This window comes from Pseudorca crassidens, chromosome 10 (assembly GCF_039906515.1).
Source record: "Pseudorca crassidens isolate mPseCra1 chromosome 10, mPseCra1.hap1, whole genome shotgun sequence".
Classification (NCBI taxonomy): domain Eukaryota; kingdom Metazoa; phylum Chordata; class Mammalia; order Artiodactyla; family Delphinidae; genus Pseudorca; species Pseudorca crassidens.
The window spans coordinates 38,734,217-38,758,937 of record NC_090305.1 but is presented as its reverse complement, the minus strand read 5'-3'; the positions used below and the strand labels follow the sequence as shown (position 1 = coordinate 38,758,937).

The 24,721-nt window shown below is 38.1% G+C and overlaps 1 protein-coding gene across 4 annotated transcripts in view; it reads left to right on the top strand.

Moving 5' to 3' along the window:
* The window catches only part of MAPK14 (mitogen-activated protein kinase 14), a 72,369-nt gene that overhangs the window by 9,530 nt on the left and 38,118 nt on the right, over positions 1–24,721 (top strand). For all 4 annotated transcript variants that reach the window (XR_010946857.1, XM_067753189.1, XM_067753188.1 and 1 more), the window contains exons 2-3: positions 11,970–12,099; positions 19,200–19,258. Coding sequence is in view for 3 of the 4 variants with exons in the window: in XM_067753189.1 (XP_067609290.1) it covers positions 11,970–12,099; positions 19,200–19,258 (189 nt within the window). In the remaining variant the exon portion in view is untranslated. The remainder of the gene's footprint in view (positions 1–11,969; positions 12,100–19,199; positions 19,259–24,721) is intronic.

Genomic DNA, 24,721 nt, shown 5'->3' with positions numbered 1-24,721 from the left:
GACAACCAAAAATGTCTCTAGACATTGCCACATGTCCTCTGGGGCAAAATCACCTTTGGTTGAGAACTGCTTATATAACCCTATATATTTGGATTGATTGGCCCTGAGTAAAAACTAGATAGGATAACTTGAACCTTCCACCTGCAAAAAGAAACACTATACTTTCTGTGCATATTCCCTTTGAATTCATTGTCTGATACAGTCTCAACAGTGTCTTGTTCATATACTGTACATTCAAATTTATACTTCCAAACCTAATATCAAGAATGTCTAACCCTGGATTTCAAGTCTATTGAAAGGTAATGTTTCATGCTTTCCCTTGATTATTTTTCTACATACTTCTTGAGGACAATCTCAGAGATGTAGGACTAACTACCCTAGGATTAGATTCATGTTATAAACTTGTATGGTTCAGCCTTAGATATGTGGAACTGTTATTTGAAGGAAGCTTATCACTAGCACTAATGAATGACAGTGGTCATGAAAATTACAGTCAGGGAATAAGCCAATTGCCTGAAGATTTCTATAACTAGGTATTAAAGCAACATAATTTTGAAAGTTTGAAATGTATGTATTTTTATATTTATGTTTTAGATTTGCTGTAGTGAAAGAAATCTGTTGGTCATCCATCTGATAGTGTTAAATGTCCACCAGTGTCTAAAAGAAACAGACATAAAATATTAGTGAACTATGTATATATATATATAAAGGTATTGATGTATACAGAGATGTGAGGGCCCTGTGGGCTATAGTAGTTGGCATGTTTCATGAAGGAAGGATTTGAAGATTGTTTGTTTGGTTTTTTTTTAAAATAAATTTATTTATTTATTGGCTGTGTTGAGTCTTCTTTGCTGCACTCCAGCTTTCTCTAGTTGTGGCGAGCGGGGGCTACTCTTCGTTGTGGTGCACGGGCTTCTCATTGCAGTGGCTTCTCTTGTTGCAGAGCACGGGCTCTAGGCGCGCAGGCTTCAGTAGTTGTGGCTCACAGGCTCTAGAGCGCAGGCTCAGTAGTTGTGGCACACGGGCTTAGTTGCTCCGCGGCATGTGGGATCTTCCCAGACCAGGGCTCGAACCTGTGTCCCCTGCATTGGCAGGCAGATTCTTAACCACTGTGCCACCAGGGAAGCCCTGAAGGTTGTTTTGAAGGATGGGTAGTATTTGGAGCATTTCTAGAAAGGGAACTTTTTAGGTAACAGGAGAAAACATAACTAAGAGAATTAGATATGAGATGGACTGCCCTGACAAGGGTAGTATCTCAGATAGGATGAACCCAATTGTGGTTTTCATTCTGGTTGTGTTTCAGAATCACTTGTGGAGCTTTTAAACATATAGATGCTTGGGTCCTACCCCCAGAAATTAAGAATTAGGTCTGGAGTAGGGTTAAGGCAACTGCAGTTTTCTAGGCAATAGAGAGCTAGTTACAGTTTCTTGAGTTGTAAAGTAGGGAGGGAAAGTATTTTAAAATTGGTTTGATTGGAGTGTTACAGAATGGATTGGAGGAAGCAAATATATTGCTTTGTAAAAGTCTCTAGTAATTTATGTGCGTATCTGTTTAATCTGACTCCCCAGCTAGGTTTCTCAATTCCTTGAGGTCAGGAACTATCTGCTTCGGTATGTATTTACTAATCTTGCATTATGTTCCTGAAGATAAACAGATAAATAAACTATAGCTTCTGCTCTCCTTCAGAGTCTAAATTGGGAAACAAATATATATAGGAATACCTTTTTTTTCAGTTTAGTGCCTAAAGAATTGGCTACATTATGTTTCTGATTGTAGTAGTTCTAGATCCTATCCATAAACTGCTGAATAAATGTGCATTTTAACTTGAAAGGAAACGATATTTTAGTTTTCCGTAACATGACAACAAATGATCAAGGATTTGGGTCCTTGGTTATATTTTAATAACCTGCCCTATCTTACTGTTATTTCAGAAATATACTCAACCTCAAATTTGAGAGTAAGAGATCTAAAAATATATGTTGAGAATTTACTATGTGATAAACCCCGTGCTGGAAGCTGATCATGAAAGTATTATATAATAGCACGTTCATTTCCACTTGGAACATTTACTACTTGTCTTTTATAGTTCATAAAGTACTTATACATAATTATCTTATGTGAGCCTCAAAACAGCATTGTAAGATAAGCAGAGCTAGTGACACCCCCATTTTATTGATCTGGAAACAGGCTCGTAGAAGCTTTGGCCAAGATCACTTGCTAGGAAGTTCCAGAACCAAAGCTAGAACTGAAATCTTTTGACTACTGGTTTACTTTTTTCTATGTCAGACTGCCTATGTTTATGCTTAACAGAATTTTTTGAGATCAGATCATCGAAATACTGCAAACAGAGACCATTCACTAGGATGTAAAAGTAGCTTTGTTAAGTGGAATTTCAGAGGTTTTTTTTCTAGAGCAATAAAAAAGTACTTATCTAGTGTTACCAAAAGTAAGCAAGATATTTTCCAGTGTTTTGACTTTTAAAAATCAAGTTGCTAAAAATAATGATATGAAAATTATTTGATACTCCTCCCTTAAAGAGGTGGTGCTTTAATTCTCCTCCCCTTGAGTGAAGACTATTTAGTAACTCACTTCTCTAAAGTATAGACTGTGGCAGGAATGATGGAGTGTGACTTCTGCGGGTAGGTCATAAAAGACATTATGACTCCTGCTTTGGTCTTTCTCTGAGATCATCTGCTCTATGGCAGTTTCTCAGCCTCGGTACTATTGGCATTGGGGGCCAGAGAATTCTTTGTTTTGAAGGATATTTAGCAGTAACCTTGGCCTTTACCCACCATTTCCACTAGCAACACTCCCTCCATCGCCACCACACACTCCCAGTTGTCTTAGACCTTGTCATATGTCCTCTGAGGAGTAAAATTGCCCTGTGTTGAGAACCATAGGGCTGCTACATTGAGAAGACACTGAAGCAGCCCTATGGAGAGGTACACATTTCAAAGAACTGAGGCCTGCCAACACCGAGTAAGTGAACCGTTTTAGAAGTGGATCCTGCAGCCTCAGTCAAGCCTTCAGATGACTCTAGCTTGACCAACATCTTGACTGCAACTTCAGGAAAAACCATGAGCCAGAACCACCCAGCTAGGCTGCTCCTGAATTGCTGACCCACAGAAACTGAGATACTAAATCTTGTTTAAGTCACCAAATTTGAGGGTAATTTATTATCTAGTGCTAGATAATTAATACTCTTAAGTGTTACTATAAAAAAAAATGTGTGTTTGTGTATATATATATGTGTGTGTGTGTATATATATGTGTGTGTGTGTGTACAGATAGATAGATAGATAGATATGTCATATAAGATGGAGAGTCACAGACATAGCAAAACCCAAAAGTTGTGAAGTCATGTCAATGCCTGTTATGTACATCTCTAGTCATGATCATAGCATATATTTGTAGGGTGCTTTTCTGGATATGAAGGCTATGAACACTATTACTGTACAAGGCTTTTTTTTTTTTTTTTTTTTTTTTGCGGTACGCAGGCCTCTCACCGTTGTGGCCTCTCCTGTTGCAGAGCACAGGCTCCGGACACGTAGGCTCAGTGGCCATGGCTCACGGGCCTAGCCGCTCCACAGCATGTGGGATCCTCCTGGACCAGGGCACGAACCCGTGTCCCCTGCATCGGCAGGCAGACTCTCAACCACTGTGCCACCAGGGAAGCCCTGTACAAGACTTTTAATTGTAGCAGCAAGACAAAGTTGATTGATGGTAATACTAAATAGTTACAATGTAATATATATGTTTAGTCTGTTCAGTATTTCAGATTTGCTTGAAAGGAGTTAAAATTATTTAATGATAACTTCCAAAACATTTGTTATTGAAATTTTCAAACACATAAAAGTAGAGAAGATATAAACCCGTGGTGGGAACATTCTAATGAGGCTTTGGAAAGTAATCCCCTTTAAAAGAAATGAAATAATCCATGTGTAATATTTTTGCATTCAATATGGGATAACTGTTGCTCTTGATGCAGATACATACTTCACATTTGCAATCAAAGATATATGTTAACTGACACCACTGCAGCTTTTAAAGCTTCAGTGAAGAAATTATTACAAAATAATTTCTACAAATTTCTATAAATTTCTGCAAATCTTACAAAATTATTCTTACTTCAGACGGAGCTTTCAGCAAATGAAGATTAAGTGCATTTTAATCGCAAATGGTTTGGGATTTTTAGATTGTATGCCTAAGTGAATTTCTACATTGTTTGAATGTTAGTTTCCATCAGCCTAGTAAAAGTGAAAGCAGTTTATGAAAAACATTTTTGTTCCAGTAGTTTAGAAGCTTTTGCAGCAGGAATTGGATCAGATTAGTTAGGAATGGCAAGTATTAGCATATATGTTGCCATTCCCTGAGTGCCAGCCCCATGGCTAATGTCCCTAATAAATCCTATCACAAATACATTTTTCTATCTGAATGAGATTTTCATGAAAATACTGAATTTTCCTAAAAGTTCTTGAACTGTAAGTTTCTGCAAGGCAAGGTAAGTGAGCAATTAAATGACTCTTTTTTCCATTCCAGGCTGCTTCTCTATTGGTAAGGTTTTTCATGTGTCATTTGTGTTTTTTTTAACCTCTGAGAAGAATTTTTAGAAACTGAAAAGCTGGGGATTGGTCGTATTGCACATACTTGTAACAACTGTATTAATAACATCTGATTTTCTTCCTATCAATAAGAAAGTATTATTGTAAGAAATTGAATTCTATTTTAAAATACTATATATAGTGCAAGTAGATCATTTTGTGATTTATTTTAAAAATGAAAGTGTAAGGTAGACATTCAAACAAGATATTTGAGAGTTAGTAAAAGATATTTAAAGAGAGCTAACAGTGTTTCAAATGGTAAGAGTTTTTAAAGTCAACTTTAAGTCCCTTGCTACTCTAAAGAATATTTTTGAAGTTCTCAAATTAAAACTTGAGTTATTGTTTTTGCATAAAGTTGCCTTTATTTTCATGACATTGTTTCCGAAATGGAGGGGCAGAGCATAAGCATCAAAAGTACAGTGGTACTTGCACATTTGTCTGAATTTAGAAGAAAGAAAAAGTAGGTTTCTGTAGTAGAGAGAGATGTGCTGAAAAATATTTCCAGTATGGTATTTGCTAGTATTTTTGTCAAGTTGTTATAGGTAAAGAGAAAGTTCAAAGTTAGTCATCTGAATTACTTAGTTATTTAGAAACTCTTGAAAACTGTTATCAATTAACCTGAATTCAATTGGAAAAAAGCCTCAAATTATATGGGGAAGAGATGTCATCTCTTTGCAAATTATTTATCTCCATGTAGATATTTTAATGAATTCAATGTATTAATGACAATTTGTTAATTCAGTGTAACTACGGATTTTAATATATTTAAATATTTCCATTGGGACTTCCCTGGTGGCACAGTGGTTAAGAATCTGCCTGCCAATGCAGGGGACATGGGTTCAAGCCCTACTCTGGGAAACTCCCACATGCCACGGAGGAACTAAGCCTGTGCACCACAACTGCTGAGCCTGCGTGCCACAACTAATGAAACCCACGTGCCTAGAGCCCGTGCTCTCCAACAAGAGAAGCCACTGCAATGAGAAGCCCGCTCACTGCATCTAGAGAAAACCCACATGCAGCAGCAAAGACCCAAGGCGGCCAAAAATTTAAATAAATAAATAAATAAAGTTTTTTAAAAAAATGTTTCCATTAATTTCCAAAAATACGTAAAATTGTGTTGTCTTCTTAACCATTATTGACCGTTCATTTTTCCTTAACATCATTCAAGGATTAGAGAAGTTGTCTGTGACCATTAAAAGAAATTATAAAATCGTTTATGATTCCCACAGATTACTCAGATACTTGCCAGGTGATTGCTCATTCTTCATTTTGTTGGGGAAAACCCAAATTGTTTTTTGAGGAAAATCCTGATGCAGGCATTTATACTCTGATGCTCTGTGGACGTGGGCAGTTGTCCTGGTTAGGCAGCATCTCACTTTTCTTAAGACGTTGTCTCTCTTCCTTTGCTCACTCAGCATGTTGATCTGCCTTTGCCTTGCAACACAGACACTCTCCAAGCCAGGTTCCAGTCATGGAGCATAAATACAAAGTCCCTGTGTCTCTATATCTATCAAAAGCTCAGTTGATGGAAATCATCTTTGGAGGATTGTCTGAGGAATATGGAGCTTATTATCTATTTTTCTAGAAACACTTAAGATTTCCTCTTGGATTAAGTAAGTCTGTCAGAGAGCAGTGTGCTGTGCTGTTTTGTCCTCTCCTCCCTGCCGTTGCTAATGAACTGTATTTTGGCCTTATGAAACAGTCTCCACTGATGGATGCTCTAAGTAAAGAACCATCTGAAACCCACTATTATAATTGTGTAAGGATGTTGATTAGGACATTTTTACCACATTATACAGTGTCTCCTTCATAAACATACACAGGAGGAACTCTTCTCAGGTGTTATTACAAGAATAATTATGCCTCTCTTCAGTTCTCTGAGTACCTGGTTTGTTTTTATTATATGGTTCCTATGATTCATGTCTTAACTGGTTGTATTCTCTTTGTGATGGCTTTAGTGGGCTCAGAGCCAAATTTGGGGCCCACCTCTAACAGGTATTTAGAAAGGACCTCACAATAAACATTTGCACTAACCTCACCCATACATAATTTCTTATTTATCTTGTTTATTTTTCCCCTAGTCATTTATTCTTATGTCAAGTTGTATGTATATAGTTCTAGGCTACTTTAAATCCATTGTGAAATAAAGTAGGGTATATGTAAGTAAATTTAGAATTAAACAAAATTAGGATATTAAGAACCTAGTAAGCCACTATTTTTTCAGGGAGAGGGGAGGCAGGTATGAATGTATAACAAAACATTTAATTTTATTTAATGAATATTATTTTGTCCTAGGCACTGCATTCACAGTCAACAGTAGATACATGATGATGACAGTCTAATATTATAATATGTTTTTAATGAATTTTATATTTCTCCCTTTAATTTTTTTCTACCATAGCAATGTTTTTTGTAAAGTATGAATTAATTTTAGAACTCTATGAGTTTACAATTGGGAGAAAAACTTATTGAGCAGTGTGTCCTGGATTTTATTCAATTGTTTGGAGAACCTGATTTTCATAAAGGTAATTCCATGTTATGATGTTGCTCATGAAAACACAGTTTTATTTGTAGTTACAGTTTTTTAAATGTGATTAAGAGGAATCTTCCCAACTGTAGTACTAGTAAGTGTAATGATAAAGGCAAGCCAGTAGCTGGGGTTGTCCTTATCTCAGGCTGCTTGGCATCCTGGAAATAGAGCCCTGAAATTAGACAGATCTGAGTCTGAATCCCACTGCATATGAGTTATATGCCATTCAGTGAGTTGTTAATGTTTCTGACCATTAGTTTCTTATTTTGGAAAGTAAATATAACTATCTCACAAAGTTATGAGGATTGAATGAAATGTTTCCCAAATAATATGTGGTATGATTAGGTATTCAATAACTTGAATTTCTTCTCTGAGTATTCAGTTGGTTTTATCAGATGATCTTTAAAAAATTATTAGGAATTTCTGCTTTGGGTAATTACAATGTTCAATTTAGGATGAAATATGTGGTTTCCTCTTTCTCCAAATATTGCTTTGATTAGTGATAGAACAGGTTAGGTCAGAGTTAAATGCTTAAAGAGGTGGGGGAGGGGATGGATCATATATTCTTTGCTTCAGCAACTTTTGCCATAAGGATTACTAACTAACAGAGCAGTTTCTCTGAACAATTCCTGTTTGCTCTCTTCTGTAAGTAAAGTATATTTTAAAAGGTGGGAATATGTGTCCTTTGAAGTAGAAATTATTAGTCTCTTCTAAGGAAGTCATGCAATTATGGAAGAAGCAATGTGAGTGAAGATGTCCATTGTAGTAGTGTTTGTATTATTTGTGTATGTGAATGAATGGAATAGCTTATAAGGCCCATCAATAAGAGAATGAGTAGTTTGTGGTTCAGATATTTTTGAAATTGTTGTGAATGATTGTTTAGTAAAATAGAAAATTCTTATGGCTTAGGTAAGGTGGGTAAAATTTATTTATATACTTTGAGTATAGCTATGTAAGGATCATTCGAAGGAAATATACCTGTCAGTAGTGGTTTTATGAAAGTTAGAAAGCATGCCTCTTTTTGTTTGTTTTAGGGTAACAGAAAAGCACAGACGATTTATGCTTCTGACTTTACTAATAACCTTGTTAAAAGATATAAGCTCATTTTTTAAAAAAGTCAGGGGATAGAAAAATATACATTAAAAAGCAAAAGTGTTAAAAGTCCTGAGTATATCAGACATTTATTCTCTGCTTATGTGTATATATCTGAATGAGTGTACATATTTTTCCCCCACAGATGGGGATAATTCTTTACTTCTGAAACTTGTTCTCTTTCCCATCAGCAGTATAACAAGTACATATTAGTATGTGGAGGGTCTTGTTAATGGCTGCAGTATACGGTACATGAGAATGTACCATAGTTTAAACTCTGCTGTATTGGATATTAAGGTAGTTTCTAGTTTTGTTCTTGCGAACTGGCTGCAATGAACATTTATGTATTTTGAACCCAACTTATATATTTTTATATTTTTAAACCCAACTTACATATTTTTGAACCCAACTTTTTAAAAAGTGTAATAGTTGCACTGTATTATTGGGCATTCTTTGCTTTCATGTATGTTTCATCATCCCAGTTAGATGGTTAAATTCTTTGATATCAGGTACTATGTTTAATGTTTCTTTTGTATCCACAAAGAATCTCATGAAGGAGATTTTTCAGTAAATGCTTAGGAAGTGATATTTTGGTATTTGTGAGTTATTACATCATTGACTCCTTTATAATGTTTTAGAGTCATAGTATAACTTTAGGGATTAAAAACTCCCCCTTGATAAAGTAATGTATATTGAGTGAAAGTTATTTCTTATGAAATACTTTTCATTAATATTATCCTGAGTTCAATGTAAGATCACAGGAAAAACTTTCCTTATGAAATGCAATTAATTATAGTGGGACACATTTTAGAAAAGAAACAGAGTCCATACGATTAGAATATATTTAAAATGGACTGAACTGGTGGCTAGGTTGAACTTGCTTTTCTGTTATGGTTAAAGAGTTCATGTTTGAAACACATCACTTGGATTTGAATCCCAGCTCTGCCATTTTCTGTCTGTGTGGGCACATTAGTTAACCTCTCGGTGCCTCAGTTCTCTCATCTGTAAAATGGGAATAATAATAATGTCTTCTTATAAAGTTGTGATAAAGATGTTCATTCATGTAAAGATTAAAACCAATGCCTAACAATAATAAACACTCAACACACATGTAAGTTTTTAACATTAATATCAGTTTTTTGTTGGATGCTATTGAATTTATAAGAATTGAGGGCCAAATGATAAAGTTGAAGTTTTTCTTTCATACTTCATTTTATACTTTTGTAAAGCAGTTATTGAGAATGGGCCACGTGCCAGGCATTAAGCTAAGTCCTATGGAATACAGTACTGAATAAAACAGAAGACGCTTCCTGCCCTCAAGGTGCTTATGATGAGTGGAAAACGAGATATTATTATGTCTAATATTTGAGCTTTACCATGGCCAGGCCCTTTGCTAAACCTACTGCAAAAATTATCACATTTAATCCTAACAAACATCGGACAAATTAGATATAAACGTTATCCTCATTTTATATATGAGGCCGAGAGGATTTAATTAACCTCCTCAAGGTTATATAACTACTAACTGGCAGAACTGGAATTAAAATCCAGAGCCTAATACCAAAGCCCCAGTCCTTATTTAACCACTCTGCTGGGTGGTAAATAAACATATAATAATAAATTGTGATTATTGGGGTCTGTAGGGTACTGATTAATCCTAGCTTGCCTTTTGCTTAATAGATACAGGAGTCAAATAGAGATAAAAATATGTACTTTACTACTGGAAAGCTAGCGCGGAGAATGACTTGGACAGGTGTATCAAGTGGGCGTCTTCTTTCTTCTCTACTGAATTGAACTTGCACACTCAGTTGCAGGCATGTCAGCTAGAAACCCGATGGCATTCCTTGCTCCAAGAGGCCCCAACAGGCTTCCCAGCAGAGGAGAGGGGAAAATACTCAGCCTGCGGGTAGGCAGGCAGACTCTGAGGTGAAGAGCTGAAGAGGATGGGTCACACAGGAGGCCAGGAAATTGGACGTGCCCTCCACCTGGATGCTGAAGTTGCCAGGAATGATGACAGAAGTTGGGAGGGGCGAGAGACTTTAAGATAGGACTTTAAGATGGAAAATTCCAGGTCAGTGGATAACAGCAACAAAGGGAGAGATGTTCGTGAGCAGGAGCTTGTGTAAATCAAAGGGAAAGTTATGGTCTGGAAGTGGAAACAGTTGGCAAGGAGGACATCTACGCCACCTGCTAGTCGTGAGGTACGTGGGATATGAGAGTGACAATCCACTCTAATGGCATAGCTATAAGAGAAGTAGTGTCTTCAAGGTACAGCCTGGTTTCAATTAAAGCAAGGAGATGGGGGAAAGTTCAGAAGTGAAGATTTACAGGAATTTATTACAAATTGGGAGTTGAAGAGCAAGGACATAAGGTAAGGATTTGGGAGCGAAGGGAGGGGAACTTATGGAGCCAGAGTCATATGGGAAAGAGGTTTTGGTGAGAATAGGTGATCCGAAAGCCTTGGATGTACCCATTAGAGACTGGAGATAAACAGGAGGATGAGACATGATAGAATTAACCCAAACAGTCTCTAAAAATAATTAGAATACACATCATTTCTTGCTGTAGATGTCCTGTATGATCTGGCCTCTGCCTGTATCTCTAACCTCATTCTTTTCCTCGCTCCCTTTGCTCCTCGTTTCTTCTGTCACTCCAGCATACCATATTTTTTCTACCTCTGTTTTATTTTTCCTTTGTTTGCACTTGCTTTTCTGAGAGGCAGCATAGGAAAATAGTTAATAGTGTGAGCTCTGGATCCAGACTTCCTGCACTGTCACTCTTTAGCTTTGTGACTGTGGGCAAGTTATTTATACTCTCTTGTGCTTCAGTTTCCTTATCTGTCAACTGGGGAATGATAATAAAGACTCACTAAATGTTAATAATATTATTTTTTCTTCTGCTTGAGGCTCTTTTCCACTATATCTTTACATGGTTGCTACTTTCTTATCATTCACTTCCTTCAGCTCAAATGTACTTCCTCAGACATCCTAGCTAATGTAGCATAACTCCACCAGCTTTCTGTCGCTCTTTATCCCGTTATTCTATTTTACTTATTCATAGCATTCATCACTGTGTGAAATTTATTTTATTATTCTGCTCTTCCCCTCTCCCCCCATCCCCTGAGGTCAGGGATATGTTGACTTATTCCCGACTGTATCTCAGCTTCTAGAAAGTGACAAATACTTTGTAGGTGCTCAAGAAATTTTTTTGCCAACTCATTGTCCTGAAAACATGGTGGTTTCCAAGGCCTCTGATCAGGCAGCATTTGGTGGCAAGGTGACACTGAGGCCTAGGCCAAGAAGACAGAATCCAGCTCTTTGTGTACCAGTCTGTTGGCTCATCTAGATCAAGTGGCTGCTTCTTTTGTGTTATTGGGACATAGCTACATTCATTTAAAAATTTACTATCTGCTGCATTCCAGTTCCAAGCACAGAGTTGAGTAGTTGAGACAGAGACCCTAAGCCTCACAAAGTCTAAAATACTTACTACACGGCCCTTCACGGAAAAAGTTTGCTGATCCTTGATTTAGATGCATAGAAAAAAAGACAAGAAGGAAACACCAAAAATAATTAATAGATTACTTTGGATAGTAGGATTTTATGTCATTTTAATTTTTATCTTTATACTTTTAAAATTTGTTAGAGACCCATTTAATTTGGAAATGAAATAGCCTTATAAATACTGATTTTAATATATTTAGAGAACATTTAATGATGAGCTTTTTATGTTTTTTTTTTTCCCTTAGTGCTGCTTTTGACACAAAAACTGGGTTACGTGTTGCAGTGAAGAAGCTATCCAGACCATTTCAGTCCATTATTCATGCCAAAAGGACCTACAGAGAACTGCGGTTACTTAAACATATGAAACATGAAAATGTAAGTTAATAATTCAAGGCAGGATAAATTCTGCTGTTTAATAGACTGGAAAAAATTGTGTTTTAATTACTGCGAATGGAAATGCATTAGAGTACATCAAACTTTGGACCGTCCTTGTACTGGGGTGTTAGTGACCACTGCATTGTGTCAGGTAGATACTCAAAGCCTTGGGATGAAATCGGTGCATCTTCCTGGAGTTTCAGTTTTACTTAAAGATTTTTAGAGAGAAAGCATATAAAATTTTTTTAAATAAAAATGAATATTGTGGGCTTCCCTGGTGGTGCAGTGGTTGAGAGTCCGCCTGCCGATGCAGGGGACACGGGTTCGTGCCCCGGTCTGGGAAGATCCCACATGTCGCGGAGCGGCTGGGCCCATGAGCCATGGCCTCTGAGCCTGCGCGTCCAGAGCCTGTGCTCCGCAACGGGAGAGGCCACAACAGTGAGAGGCCCGCGTACTGAAAATAAATAAATAAATAAAAGAATATTGTGAGATAAAACACAACTCACAAGGATTTTTAACAAAATATTACAAAGAAGTTTCATATTCTCTACTTGGTTTACTTAAGACTATATTATCAGAATATGGGAATCCATGGTATTTTGTGTTGTTATGGGTTTCTTCAGTGGAGAAGTTTGAGGAAGAGTGCCTTAGGTTCACTGAATGTCCTATCAGAGATGGGTATTATTTTCTGAATAATTTAATATTATTTTTTCTTTTAATTTTTAAAAGACAGCTTTTCTAGATTCAGGGATTTTAACAAATGTGACAAAGACATTGTTTAAGTTAAATATAACATTTTCTTGTCTATAAGTTTGGACATTTGAGAGCAATGCTGTCCTGCAAAGGAGTGCTTAAAAATCCTAATAGCATAAATAAATGGATGCAGTTGGAATATTAACTGAAAGTGAAAAAACAATTGACTGAGCACACTTATTTTCCTGAGTTTCAAAATCAAGTTAGATTGCTGTATGAAAGGAACTGTAAAATTTGTAGCATTGTAGAAACAATGGCCATAGAGATTTTAGAACTATTTGACCCTATTGGTGGTTGCTGTGTAGAAAAAAAATTCAATTTTTCAGTTTATTACTTGGCTATTCAGATATTTTTCTGTTTCAGTAATTGAACTTTTTTTTCTGCATAGTGAGAAAAAAATGTATTAAAATACATTTGTTTCACAAAGTACAAATTTCTTCTAAATTGAGAACATTGTGACTTAAATTTGGAATTTAAGCTGTTGTAATCACAGCTGCAGCTTATTTATTTTCATGTTTTAATTGCATCCTATTGAGAACGTCCTGTTTTCCACAGATTATCTCCATTCCTAGGTATAATTTTTATATGAGCATCCATGTGCAAACTTGAGTTTTTAAAAAGTTCAGTGCAGAGCTGCAGCCTTCCTAATCAGTGACATGTTTATAAGAAGTTGAGATATGTGGAGAAAGCTGACAGGAGAATCTTTATTCCGAAGTCTGCATAAAATCAAGGTGGTCTGGCAACTTAACTGATGGGTTTACATTTGGCTTTTAACACAGTTGAGTGTGTATGCTGTTTTTCATTACACGTTAATAAATGTGACAAAGATACTGTCATAGCTTTTTAAGAATACTTTGAAAATGGAATGCAAGCCAAGCATTTATGGAACCCCAAAGCACCTCCAGGAGGCCCCAGGATCCCACTGATGTTGTCTGTGCTAATTTAAGAACATCTACTGTAGAAGATTACCAGCACTGTAATTTATTGTTCTGCTTTATTTCATAGTCAATTTAAGCCAGTGTTTAGGGCAAAAATTATTTGGGGTTATCTGAATCCATGCCTTGGCTTTTCTAGTGATCATTGCAACAACCTTATTTAGTATGCTATATTTTAATTTTCCGTAATGAGATACTTTGAAATATGTCTTACATGATATTGGGCTGGTTGCATTTGAGCCATTCTGTATTTGTAGACGTGAAGAGGCCACAGTGATGGGATACAATTGTTTTAATTTAGGAAAGGCTATGCGACTTTAAAGAGGACTGACCGTATTAGGAAAACAGGATTTTAATTTATCTAAATTGTTTTATAAGCAGTTTGCTTAATAGCAGTCTTTTTTGTATTAAAATGTTTAGGTTTTCACTGTATCGATGTAGAGGGTCACCTGTATTTAGATGGTGATTTGTTGTTTGAACAAAAGGAGGCAGATGGCTGAATGTTCATAGTTCTCCATTCTGTTGGCAAATGTTTGAAGAGGGACTGGGAAGGGGCCAAAAGACTTTGACTAAATGTAGAAAAATTCCGGAATTTCAGTCTATTCTACAAACGCTTTTTAGGTATGTACAGTGTAAAAGTATTTTTACCAGGTGAAGAACCAAGACTTCCAAGGAAGTTTAATCGAGGATTTTAAGAGGAATTCCTCTCCTTTATCTTCTCTTCCTCTCTTTCTTTCTTTCTCTTTAATGACTGTTTTGGGCCACTGTCTAACTTTTAGCTAGCTGCCTTGACTCCAAAGACAGCAGCAGCAGCAACTTAAAACTCGTGAAAAACTTAAGTAAGGATTGGTAGCAAATAGAATTTTTAGGTGCCAGAATGCATATGTGATCTTTTACACAAAAATGCCTCTGACTTACAATCCGTAGTTCATTTTCTTTATTTTATTAGTGATAATGAATGACAGATATGTAATTTTCATATGGGTTATAGGAGCTAGGGGATGTTACTCTCTGAACAAATTTACCTGGCCCATTCCTGACTGAATTTTTGACCTTGATCTCATTGACACCTGGTCTAAGGAAAGATTAAAAGGAAGCAACTGGCTAGCTGCATCCTTTTGCTGTCTGAGTAGGTACTGTACAGTTAAGGGCCTGGAGAGCTATACATTAAAAAAAACTTTTAATGATTAAGGGACTCCTTTCATAAATTTTATTTGGGAGCCTTAGAGTTAATCTTACCATGATAGAACAAGTGGTTGTTTTGGTGTGCTTGTGTTAAATACATTAAATATTGTCTTTGACTGGTTACTGACTTAAAGTGTTTTGTGAGTGTGTACCAATTTAATAAAGATATATTACTTTTGTTTGTCATTGTAGGACAGTCATCAGAGATATTTGCTGATTATTTATACTATAACCGCCTTTTGTAAATATTTAATTCCTGGGTTACTTTCTAAAGCGTCTGAAATCATAATGGCAGAAGGAGTAAGGAAATAGGCTAAAATATGACAAATTAAAAATAAATTTCCATTTAAGAAATGAGAAATGAATCGATTATGGAATGTTCCCCAAATCTATTTTAATGCTGGGAAACTTTTGTTTTACAGTATTTTCCTTATGATTAATACTCCATAAATAGGATTAATAGAGAAGGGATATTTGTAAAAGCCCAGAAAAAATTAAAAATACTTTGATGTAACATGAGTGGCTTTAATGTCATAAAATGTGTCCCTTTTAAGGAAATTAAAACTTGATAGAGTATTTGCTAATATGCTTTGTTCTATTATTTTTTTCCAAATTAGTCATTGTGCTTCTTGCAGCCATACTTTTTAATCATTTGAATAATTGAATTTAGCTTTATATGTCATGTTTTGTTACTGGAAGTAGCTGCTTCAAATAGTTTGTTTCTGTGATTTGTATTTTACAATTCATTATAAAACTCTGAAGTTTCTGGTCACGATTTATTTTGGTAATCCACAGCAGGTCAGTCTACATAAGCTTCCCCAAAATACTATGAAAATAAGCAATGATATACACGTGTCTTTCATCTGAGGAAAATGAGGCTCAGAGAAGATACTTTTATTTATGTAACAAATATTAATTGAACTGCTGTGTGCCCGGCAACATCCCATGTTTTGGGGTTATTGGAATGTAAAAGAAAGAAGCTCCTCGGCCTAAGAAGTCACAGATTGATTGGGGGTTCAAATTTACAGCTGTTTGATTCTAAATACCTATTGTGTTTTCAGATTGAAATGGGAGTTTTTATTTAAAATGCTTGGACTTGTTTCACTTTAGTGTGTTTGAGATAACCCTTGCATGAATAATCCTGTGTAAATTGGATCTCTAGTAGTTTAATTTTATTTTGATCTGAGGATATTTTCAAAGCCACAATTCAAATAATGTAAAACAATGTAAATTGTTTTTAAGTTTTCTTGTTGAGAAGATGGGGCATCTCAAATAACAAGAATCAATGATTAGAAAATATTGGAGCAGGTGAATAAAATTGGCTTCTAGCTCTCAGCTATCAGAAGTACAAGAGGGTATAGGGGGTAGTAATCAAAAGACCAGAGGTTGGGACTTCCCTGGTGGCGCAGTGGTTAAGAATCCGCCTGCCAATGCAGGGGACACTGGTTCGAGCCCTGGTCCAGGAAGATCCCATATGCCATGGAGCAACTAAGCCCGTGCGCCACAACTGCTGAGCCCACGTGCCACAACTACTGAAGCCCGTGTGCCTAGAGCCCATGCTTCGCAACAAGAGAAGTCACTGCAATGAGAAGCCCGCGCACCGCAACAAAGAGTAGCCCCCACTCACTGCAACTAGAGAAAGTCTGCACAGCAGTGAGGACCCAATGCAGCCAAAAATTAATTAATTAATTAATTTTTAAAAAGACCAGAGGTCTTAAGCCAGGACTGTATCAAACTCAAGGAGAACAATTATGATTTAGATGGGAAAGGAAAAAGAAAATGATTTGACTTAATTTAAAGCACTATTCAGAGCTATTATAAGGTCATAGATAACACTATTGGTGGGGATGTAAGTTGGCCTCATCTTTATGGAGGACAGTTTGACAATATTAAGATCCTTAAGCATATTGATGTCCTTTGATCTTGTAATTCTATTTCTTGAAATTTATTCTCTGGAAGAAAATACAAGATGTATATATGCACGCATGCACGCATATGCACATATACTTGCAGTGTTCCTTAAATGTCCAAAGATAGGAACTTGGTTTTATTATGGTGTATACAAATGGTAGAACATATTATTGAAAAACATTTGAGGACATGAGAAGAGTCATTATTTGTTAAGTGACAAGGCAGGATATAAAACTGTATGCATAGTATAACCCTGATTTAATTTATGTACATCAGAAAAATCAAAGAAAGTATCTCAAAATGTTAATGATAGTTATAACCAGTAGTACAATTAGAGGTAATTTTCGTTTTCTTGTGTACGGTTGCCTGGATAAGGAGATGATGGATAACTGTACCTTTCCTTTGCAATAAGATGCAAAGACTTGAAAAGCTATTCTTCTTGAATTCCAAGGTCTTTTTTTAGTTTGTTTCCCTCTCACTGTTGTGGCCTCTCCCGTTGCGGAGGACAGGCTCTGGACGCTCAGGCTCAGCGGCCATGGCTCACGGGCCCAGCCGCTCTGCGGCATGCGGGATCCTCCCAGACCGGGGCACGAACCCGTGTCCTCTGCATCGGCAGGCGGACTCTCAACCACTGCGCCACCAGGGAAGCCCTGAAATTGCTTTTAGAAGTTGATATTTGTGTGGGGGTTTTTTGGGTTTTTTTTTTTTTTTGTCTTATAAATTTATTTATTTATTTATGGCTGAGTTGGGTCTTTGTTGCTGCATGCGGGCTTTCTCTAGTTGCGGCGAGTGGGGGCTACTCTTTGTTGTGGAGCACAGGCTCTAGGCGTGTGGGCTTCAGTAGTTGTGGCGCACGGGCTTAGTTGCTCCAAGGCATGTGGGATCTTCCTGGACCAGGGCTCGAACTCATGTCCCCTGTGTTGGCAGGTGGATTCTTAACCACTGTGGCACCAAGGAAGCCAAAAGTTGATATTTGGATGAGTGGTGTAACATTCTAATTAAAAGTGCTCTTTTGGGCTTTCCTGGTGGTGCAGTGGTTGAGAGTCTGCCTGCCAATGCAGGGGACGTGAGTTCGTGCCCCGGTCCGGGAGGATCCCACATGCCACGGAGCGGCTGGGCCCGTGAGCCATGGCCGCTGAGCCTGTGCGTCCAGAGCCTGTGCTCCGCGGCAGGGGAGGCCACAAGCAGTGAGAGGCCCATGTACTGCAAAAAAAAAGTGCTCTTTTTCATGATAATATTTTGAGTGTTGGTATATTTTACTGAGTCCACGGTCATGGGTCAGTTTTCATGAAGCCCATTTAGCTTTTGTTTTTTCCATTTCCAGTTTCCCTTAAATGTTGCTGAACATATTGCACATGAATTATATGTCTTGTTTGCCTTCTTAGTGCCTAGCTTTGTGGAAATGAGTGGTCTGGATTTTAGGAGGGACTGGGGAAGGGGGGGATGTTAAATTAATCAGTGTAAAGTCATAACCAGAAAAACTGCTCAAAGACCATGGATTACTGAGTATTAAGTAGCTCTTTGCTTTACCCTTGTATAAAGATAGCTTTTTTTTCATTTTTATAGTCTGATCTAAATACCTGATAGTGATTAATAATCTTAATATTAAGAATATTATAAGAATAATACCAAGAATATACTGAGAAGATATATTGGGGCTTTAAAAATGTCAGTTTTGAAGACTATATAGTAATTTTTATTGAATAATAATATATTTTAAAAAGAAAAATGATACTGTAACAACAGCTGTAGAAGTATGACTTTTTTCTGTTTGTTAATCATTAGACTATCAGTGCATGTGTAAGGTCAAGAGTCCTAAATCTTTTTGCTTCCTGATAAGCTAATGGTTATATGTGACCAAATTCTAAAGACATGAAGATTTTAGTAGTAAAATGAGTTATTATGAAAAGTGACATTTAACAAGTAAAAAACAAAAGCATAATTTGGGTAAAAAATAAGTTGGAGTTATTAAGTATATGATAATGTAATGTTATTGAACTGATAGCAGGATTTGGAATTAGTTCCTATTAAAATGACTAAGACCTGGGCTTCCCTGGTGGCGCAGTGGTTGAGAGTCCGCCTGCCGATGCAGGGGACGCGGGTTCGTGCCCCGGTCCGGGGAGATCCCACATGCCGCGGAGCGGCTGGGCCCGTGAGCCATGGCCACTGAGTCTGCGCGTCTGGAGTCTGTGCTCCGCAACGGGAGAGGCCACAGCAGTGAGAGGCCCGCGTACCACAAAAAAAAAAAAAAATGACTAAGACCTGATGGATAAGTTCAGTATTTATTTACTGTTTGATTTTTATGTTTTCTTATAGGTGATTGGTCTGTTGGATGTTTTCACACCTGCAAGGTCTCTGGAGGAATTCAATGATGTGTGAGTAAATCCTCTGTGTTTGCCTTCCTCCGCTAGAGGTTAAAGATTAGCAGCCCATTTCTAATCCTGAACCACTTAGCACTATCAGACTTAGATTCTTTATTCCTGTCATCCAGCTCTTCTGCGGAATGGGGAATGGATACAGAAGATGTATATTTTGGGGGGTATAAGTTCGTATTTTCATCATCTCAGGCACATTGTGCCCTATTTGGAGACACAGTGGTGGGTCCTGGCAACAGTTCCATGGAGAAGAGTATAGGGAGTTTTGACCATGATTTTTATTCTCAAATTGTCTGTCCCAGCTTTCAAAGGGACATGTTTATATCAAGAAATGTAGTGGTGGGCTTCCCTGGTGGCACAGTGGTTAAGAATCCGCCTGCCAATGCAGGGGATATGGGTTCGAGCCCTGGTCTGGGAAGATCCCACATGCCACGGAGCAGCTCAGCCCGTGTGCCACAACTACTGAGCTTGCGCTCTAGAGCCCGTGAGCCACAACTACTGAGCCTGTGTGCCATAACTACTGAAGCCCGTCTGCCTAGAGCCCATGCTCCGCAACAAGAGAAGCCGCTGCAATGAGAAGCCCATGCACCGCAATAAAGAGTAGCCCCCGCTCGCCACAACTAGAGAAAGCCCATGCAGCAACGAAGACCCAGCGCAGCCAAAAATAAATAAAATTATTTAAAAAAAAAAGAAAGAAAGAAATGTAGTGGAGTCCTGGTTCCATATAGATTCTTCCATTTCTTTTATCCTGCTTGTGTGTGGGAAATGCATGCTGATCTTTAAAGTATTGAATTTCTGTACTGGGACAAATGGTGAGCCTCATGTGTTTAGAAAGCTGATTCTCCCAGTTTTGTGACCATCTCTATTGTTTTAGCCTGGGGAACCCCACCTAGAAAGAGGGCCTGAGATTCTCAGGAACCAGTAGTTGAGGGCTAGGGAAAAGGAAACAGAGAGGAAGAGAAAGTTGCTACGAGGATATGTTATTAAGTCAGTCACCATTTTGTGCAACTGGGCTGAAAACTGCCAGGGTCTTCAGTTTTCCAAAAGTTGTGTAGAATGCACCTCAGATGGGAGCATTTACCCACTGGCTTCTGACTCCATTGTCAAGTGTTGCCCCATGGGGCAGTAATGCCCTCACCTGCCCAGGTTGCACCTGTATGAGTACAAGATAGATTCCAGCAAGTGTTGTGGATGTTGTGCAGGTGTTGTGTATGTGTGAGTGCTCTACTGTAGCTTTCCCAATATCTGAATTAACATAACCTCCCATCCCCAATTCACAAGTATACTATACCATAAGAGAGAAGGAACACCTTAAATTTAGGGTTATACATTTTGTCCTGGTGAAATTTTGGCGTTCCTAAGTGGACAGGAGGACTATTGTGAAAATCCAAATAAAATTGCAGATCTTGGCCTCTCTTCCTTAACCTCTACTCTCCACTGTCCCCAGTGCTGAACTTAACCCCACCCTTATCCTGGGCTCAGTTTCTTCTACCCTTATCCTAGGCCAGGTGCAAGCACCATTTGCTCATTTCCCAAAGAACAAGTGGGAGGGAGTGGAGGAGATGTTTGAGATTGTGTGTTCTGTCTAATGAAAGGGGAAAAAAAAATTAAAAAGAAATGTGGAATATTAAATGGAAAGAGAAAGAGGAAGGTAGCAAAAAAATCTCCCACCACTTGAACTTAGTTGGAACATGATATGACTGTTAGTCGAAGATGAAAGAAGGAGAATCTAGTCTAAGTGCAAGAACTCCCACCCACTTTAACCTTGATCCTGCTAATGAAAGTTTAAGAAAAAACTTTGAACTTCCTTCAAGCAAAGGGGAAAAAAAAGGCAGTAACTAAGAACAGCTGTGCTTCCTGAGCCCTGCGTGTCTCTAGAATGTGGAGGCTTCTAAAGCCTCCTTACTGGATGCCCCAGGCAGAAGCATGTGTGTTGCAAGTTGTTGAGCTCTGCTGTAGGCTATGTTTGGAAAAGAGAATATTGCCATGATGTTTTTTTTTCTTTAACATTAATTCATTAATTTTTACTTTTTTGAGGATTTTTTTTTTTTAAAGTAGCTTTAGGTTTACAACAAAATTGAGGGGAAGGTGCAGAGGTTTCCTGCTTACCCTCCTGCCCCTGTACATGCATAGCTTCCCTCATTATCACCAGAATGGTATATTTTTCACCAAGAATGGACCTATATTGACACATCATAATTACCCAAAGTCCATAGTTTATCATAGGATTCACTCTTAGTGTTGAAAAGTTTATGGATTTAGACAAATATATAATGACATATCATTATAATATCATACAGTGTATTTTCACTGCCCTAAGAATGATGGGTTTTGATATTCTGTCTAAATGTGGAAAAAATGCTGAAGTAGTATGTTTGTGAATTACTTTAGAAAACATTTGAATCAGGATTGAGCTGTAGCCCAAAATTTCAGGTGTGACGAGGATTAATTTTTTTTTTTTTAAGAAAGGAATTGATAATTCGCTGACCTAGGCTAATGCTGTATTTTGCCTTAATCAGGCATATGGAACTGGATTATGAGCCTGTTTTTCCTATGTCAAAGACCTTATTTAAGGCTAGTGTCTTTGGGAGGTTAAGTTTTATCCATTGTGGTGCCTGTTGGCTCCTTTATCCATTTGAAGCCTCACTGACTTACAAGCATACCCACTGAACTGAAATTGCATTTATTTCTTCATTCATTCATTCAACAGATACCATGGCTACTGAGCAGGAATCTATTCTTTCTGTGTAACTGTAGCTGGGTTCTATTTGCTTATTTATTTCCAGCTTTACTGAGATATAACTGACATACAACATTGTGTAATTTAGGTTTTGATTGTTTATAAATAAGAACTTAGTTCACCGTTTGGGAGCAAATCTCAGTACTACTTGTTGAATACTTGCTGAGCAGAGTGTTAGAACAAGGCTCAGGATAATCAGAAACACTAGTCTTTCCCTTGATGAAATAAAAATCTTGTTAGGGGAAATAAATTCAAAACACTTTTGTAGGGGCTTCCCTGGTGGCACAGTGGTTAAGAATCTGCCTGCCAATGCAGGGGACACGGGTTCGAGCCCTGGTCCGGGAAGACCCCACATGTCACAGAGCAACGAAGCCCATGTGCCACAACTACTGAGCCTGCGCTCTAGAGCCCACAAGCCACAACTACTGAAGCCTGCGTGCCTAGAGCCTGTGCTCCGCAACAAGAGATGCCACTGCAATGAGACACCCGCGTACCACAACGAAGAGTAGCCCCAGCTCACCACAGCTAGAGAAAGCCCGCGTGCAGCAACGAAGACCCAACACAGCCAAAAAATAATAAATAAATAAAATAAGTAAATTTAAAAAAACAAAAACAACACTTTTGTAACCAAGTTATCCGTTGACTGTAAGACCTTGGACGAGTCACTTTTCCTCTCTGGGTCCCAGTTAACTTCCGTGTAAAATGATGAAAATTGGGATGGTTCACTTCTGAAGTGTTTTCAATCCCAGAGAATCTCTGAAAATAGAATGATGAACCTAAGGATACCTTTTGGAAAAATGTTTCATTGTTTACTTTTTTATGATTTATGTATCACTGAGAAAAAATTAGTACTTGTCCAGGACTATGGTTATTTCAGTGTTTTCCAAAGTCATTTCAGAATTTGCATAAGAGATCAAACATCTTCACCTACAATTACAGGTTGTGCAAATTTAAATACCTTTAGGGCCATACAAATAACATAAACTAGGCTCAGTGCTATACAGAATACCTGCACTTCCTAAACGCATTCAAATTTACATTAAAACAAAATAAACAGACAAAGACCCACTGTTCTGGCCAAATCAAACAAACTGAAGACTAGAGTGGTTCTACAGGCTGCCAGGTTTAGAGCAAACAGTAATTTTGTTTTTTGTTTTTGTTTAAAATATTTATTTATTCTTTTTTGGGGGGGGTTGTTTGCTTCTTTTAATTTATTTTTTTAAATTTTTGTTTGTGTTGGGTCTTTGTTGCTGTGTGTAGGCTTTCTCTAGTTGTGGCGAGCAGGGGCTACTCTTCATTGCAGTGCACAGGCTTCTCATTGTGGTGGCTTCTTTTGTTACAGAGCACGGGCTCTAGGTGCATGGGCTTCAGTAGTTGTGGCACATGGGCTCAGTAGTGGTGGCACGCAGGCTCTAGAGCGCAGGCTCAGCAGTTGTGGCGCACAGGCTTAGTTGCTCCGCGGCATGTGGGATCTTCCCGGACCAGGGCTCGAACCCATGTTCTTAACCACTGCACCACCAGGGAAGCCCCAAACAGTAATTTTGAACATTAATTTTCTGTGCTAATTAACAAAATCTCTTAATTACTTTTCATAGTTATAGTTGGCTTTTAATCATGTGTTATGTGTATTTGTGCCTTTATATTTCAGTTAGCACTTTCCATTTATCATACAATTCAAGCTTTTACTGAATTTTAAATTTCTTAGTTAATAGGCATCCTACATAATTCATTAGTAAGACTATACTTTTGAGAAAGGAATAATAGGTAGTGAGTTTTGATCATTAGAAACAATGTGCAGTTACTGAATATAACAGAGCTGGTGTTTGGAAAATGTGGAGTTAAAAGATGAGAATACAGTACCAAGTTGTTCTTGACTGCGATATGATGTGGTTGTACAGTTGGCAAAATTTTATAAGATATATCTAGATCTTTTTAGTGATTGGATATCATTTGGACATTTCTGTTTGCTTCTTTTTTTTATTTTGTTAAATTTTTGTCTGTGTTGGGTCTTCATTGCTGCGCGAGGGCTTTCTCTAGTTGTGGCGAATGGGGGCTACTCTTCATTGCGGTGAGCGCGCTTCTCATTGTGGTGGCTTCTCTTGTTTCAGAGCTTGAGCTCTAGGCCTGCAGGCTTCAGTAGTTGTGGCATGAGGGCTCAGTAGTTGTGGCTCGTGGGCTCTAGAACGCAGGCTCAGTAGTTGTGGTGAATGGCCCCAGTTGCTCTGCATGTGGCATGTGGGATCCTCCTGGACCAGGGATCAAACCCATGTCCCCTGCACCAGCAGGCAGAGTCTTAAACCACTGTGCCACCAGGGAAGTCCCGGGAAAGTAGATCCTTAACGATACAGTCAGGTCCTCACACACACACCAAGATGTAGAGCTTAGTGAAGCAGGAACCCACTAGGCAGCTCCATCATTGACTGCTTTGACGTAATCCATACTTCTGCTAGTGTTGGAGGGTTTCCTGCAGAGGCGTGGGGTGGCCGCAGCTCACCGGGGGGACAAGGTCACTGGCAGCAGAAGTCGTGGGAAGCACTCCTTGGCGTGAGCCCTCCCAGAGTCCGCCACCAAGCCCACCAAAGAGCCGGGTAGGCTGTCTCTTTGCTTCTTGATGGTAATATTTGTCAGGAGGTGGCATATATGTGCCATATGCATGCTGCAAATATTTAGTTACCAATAGGAATCCAAAATCTTGAAATAGCCAGTATTAGAACCTAACCCTA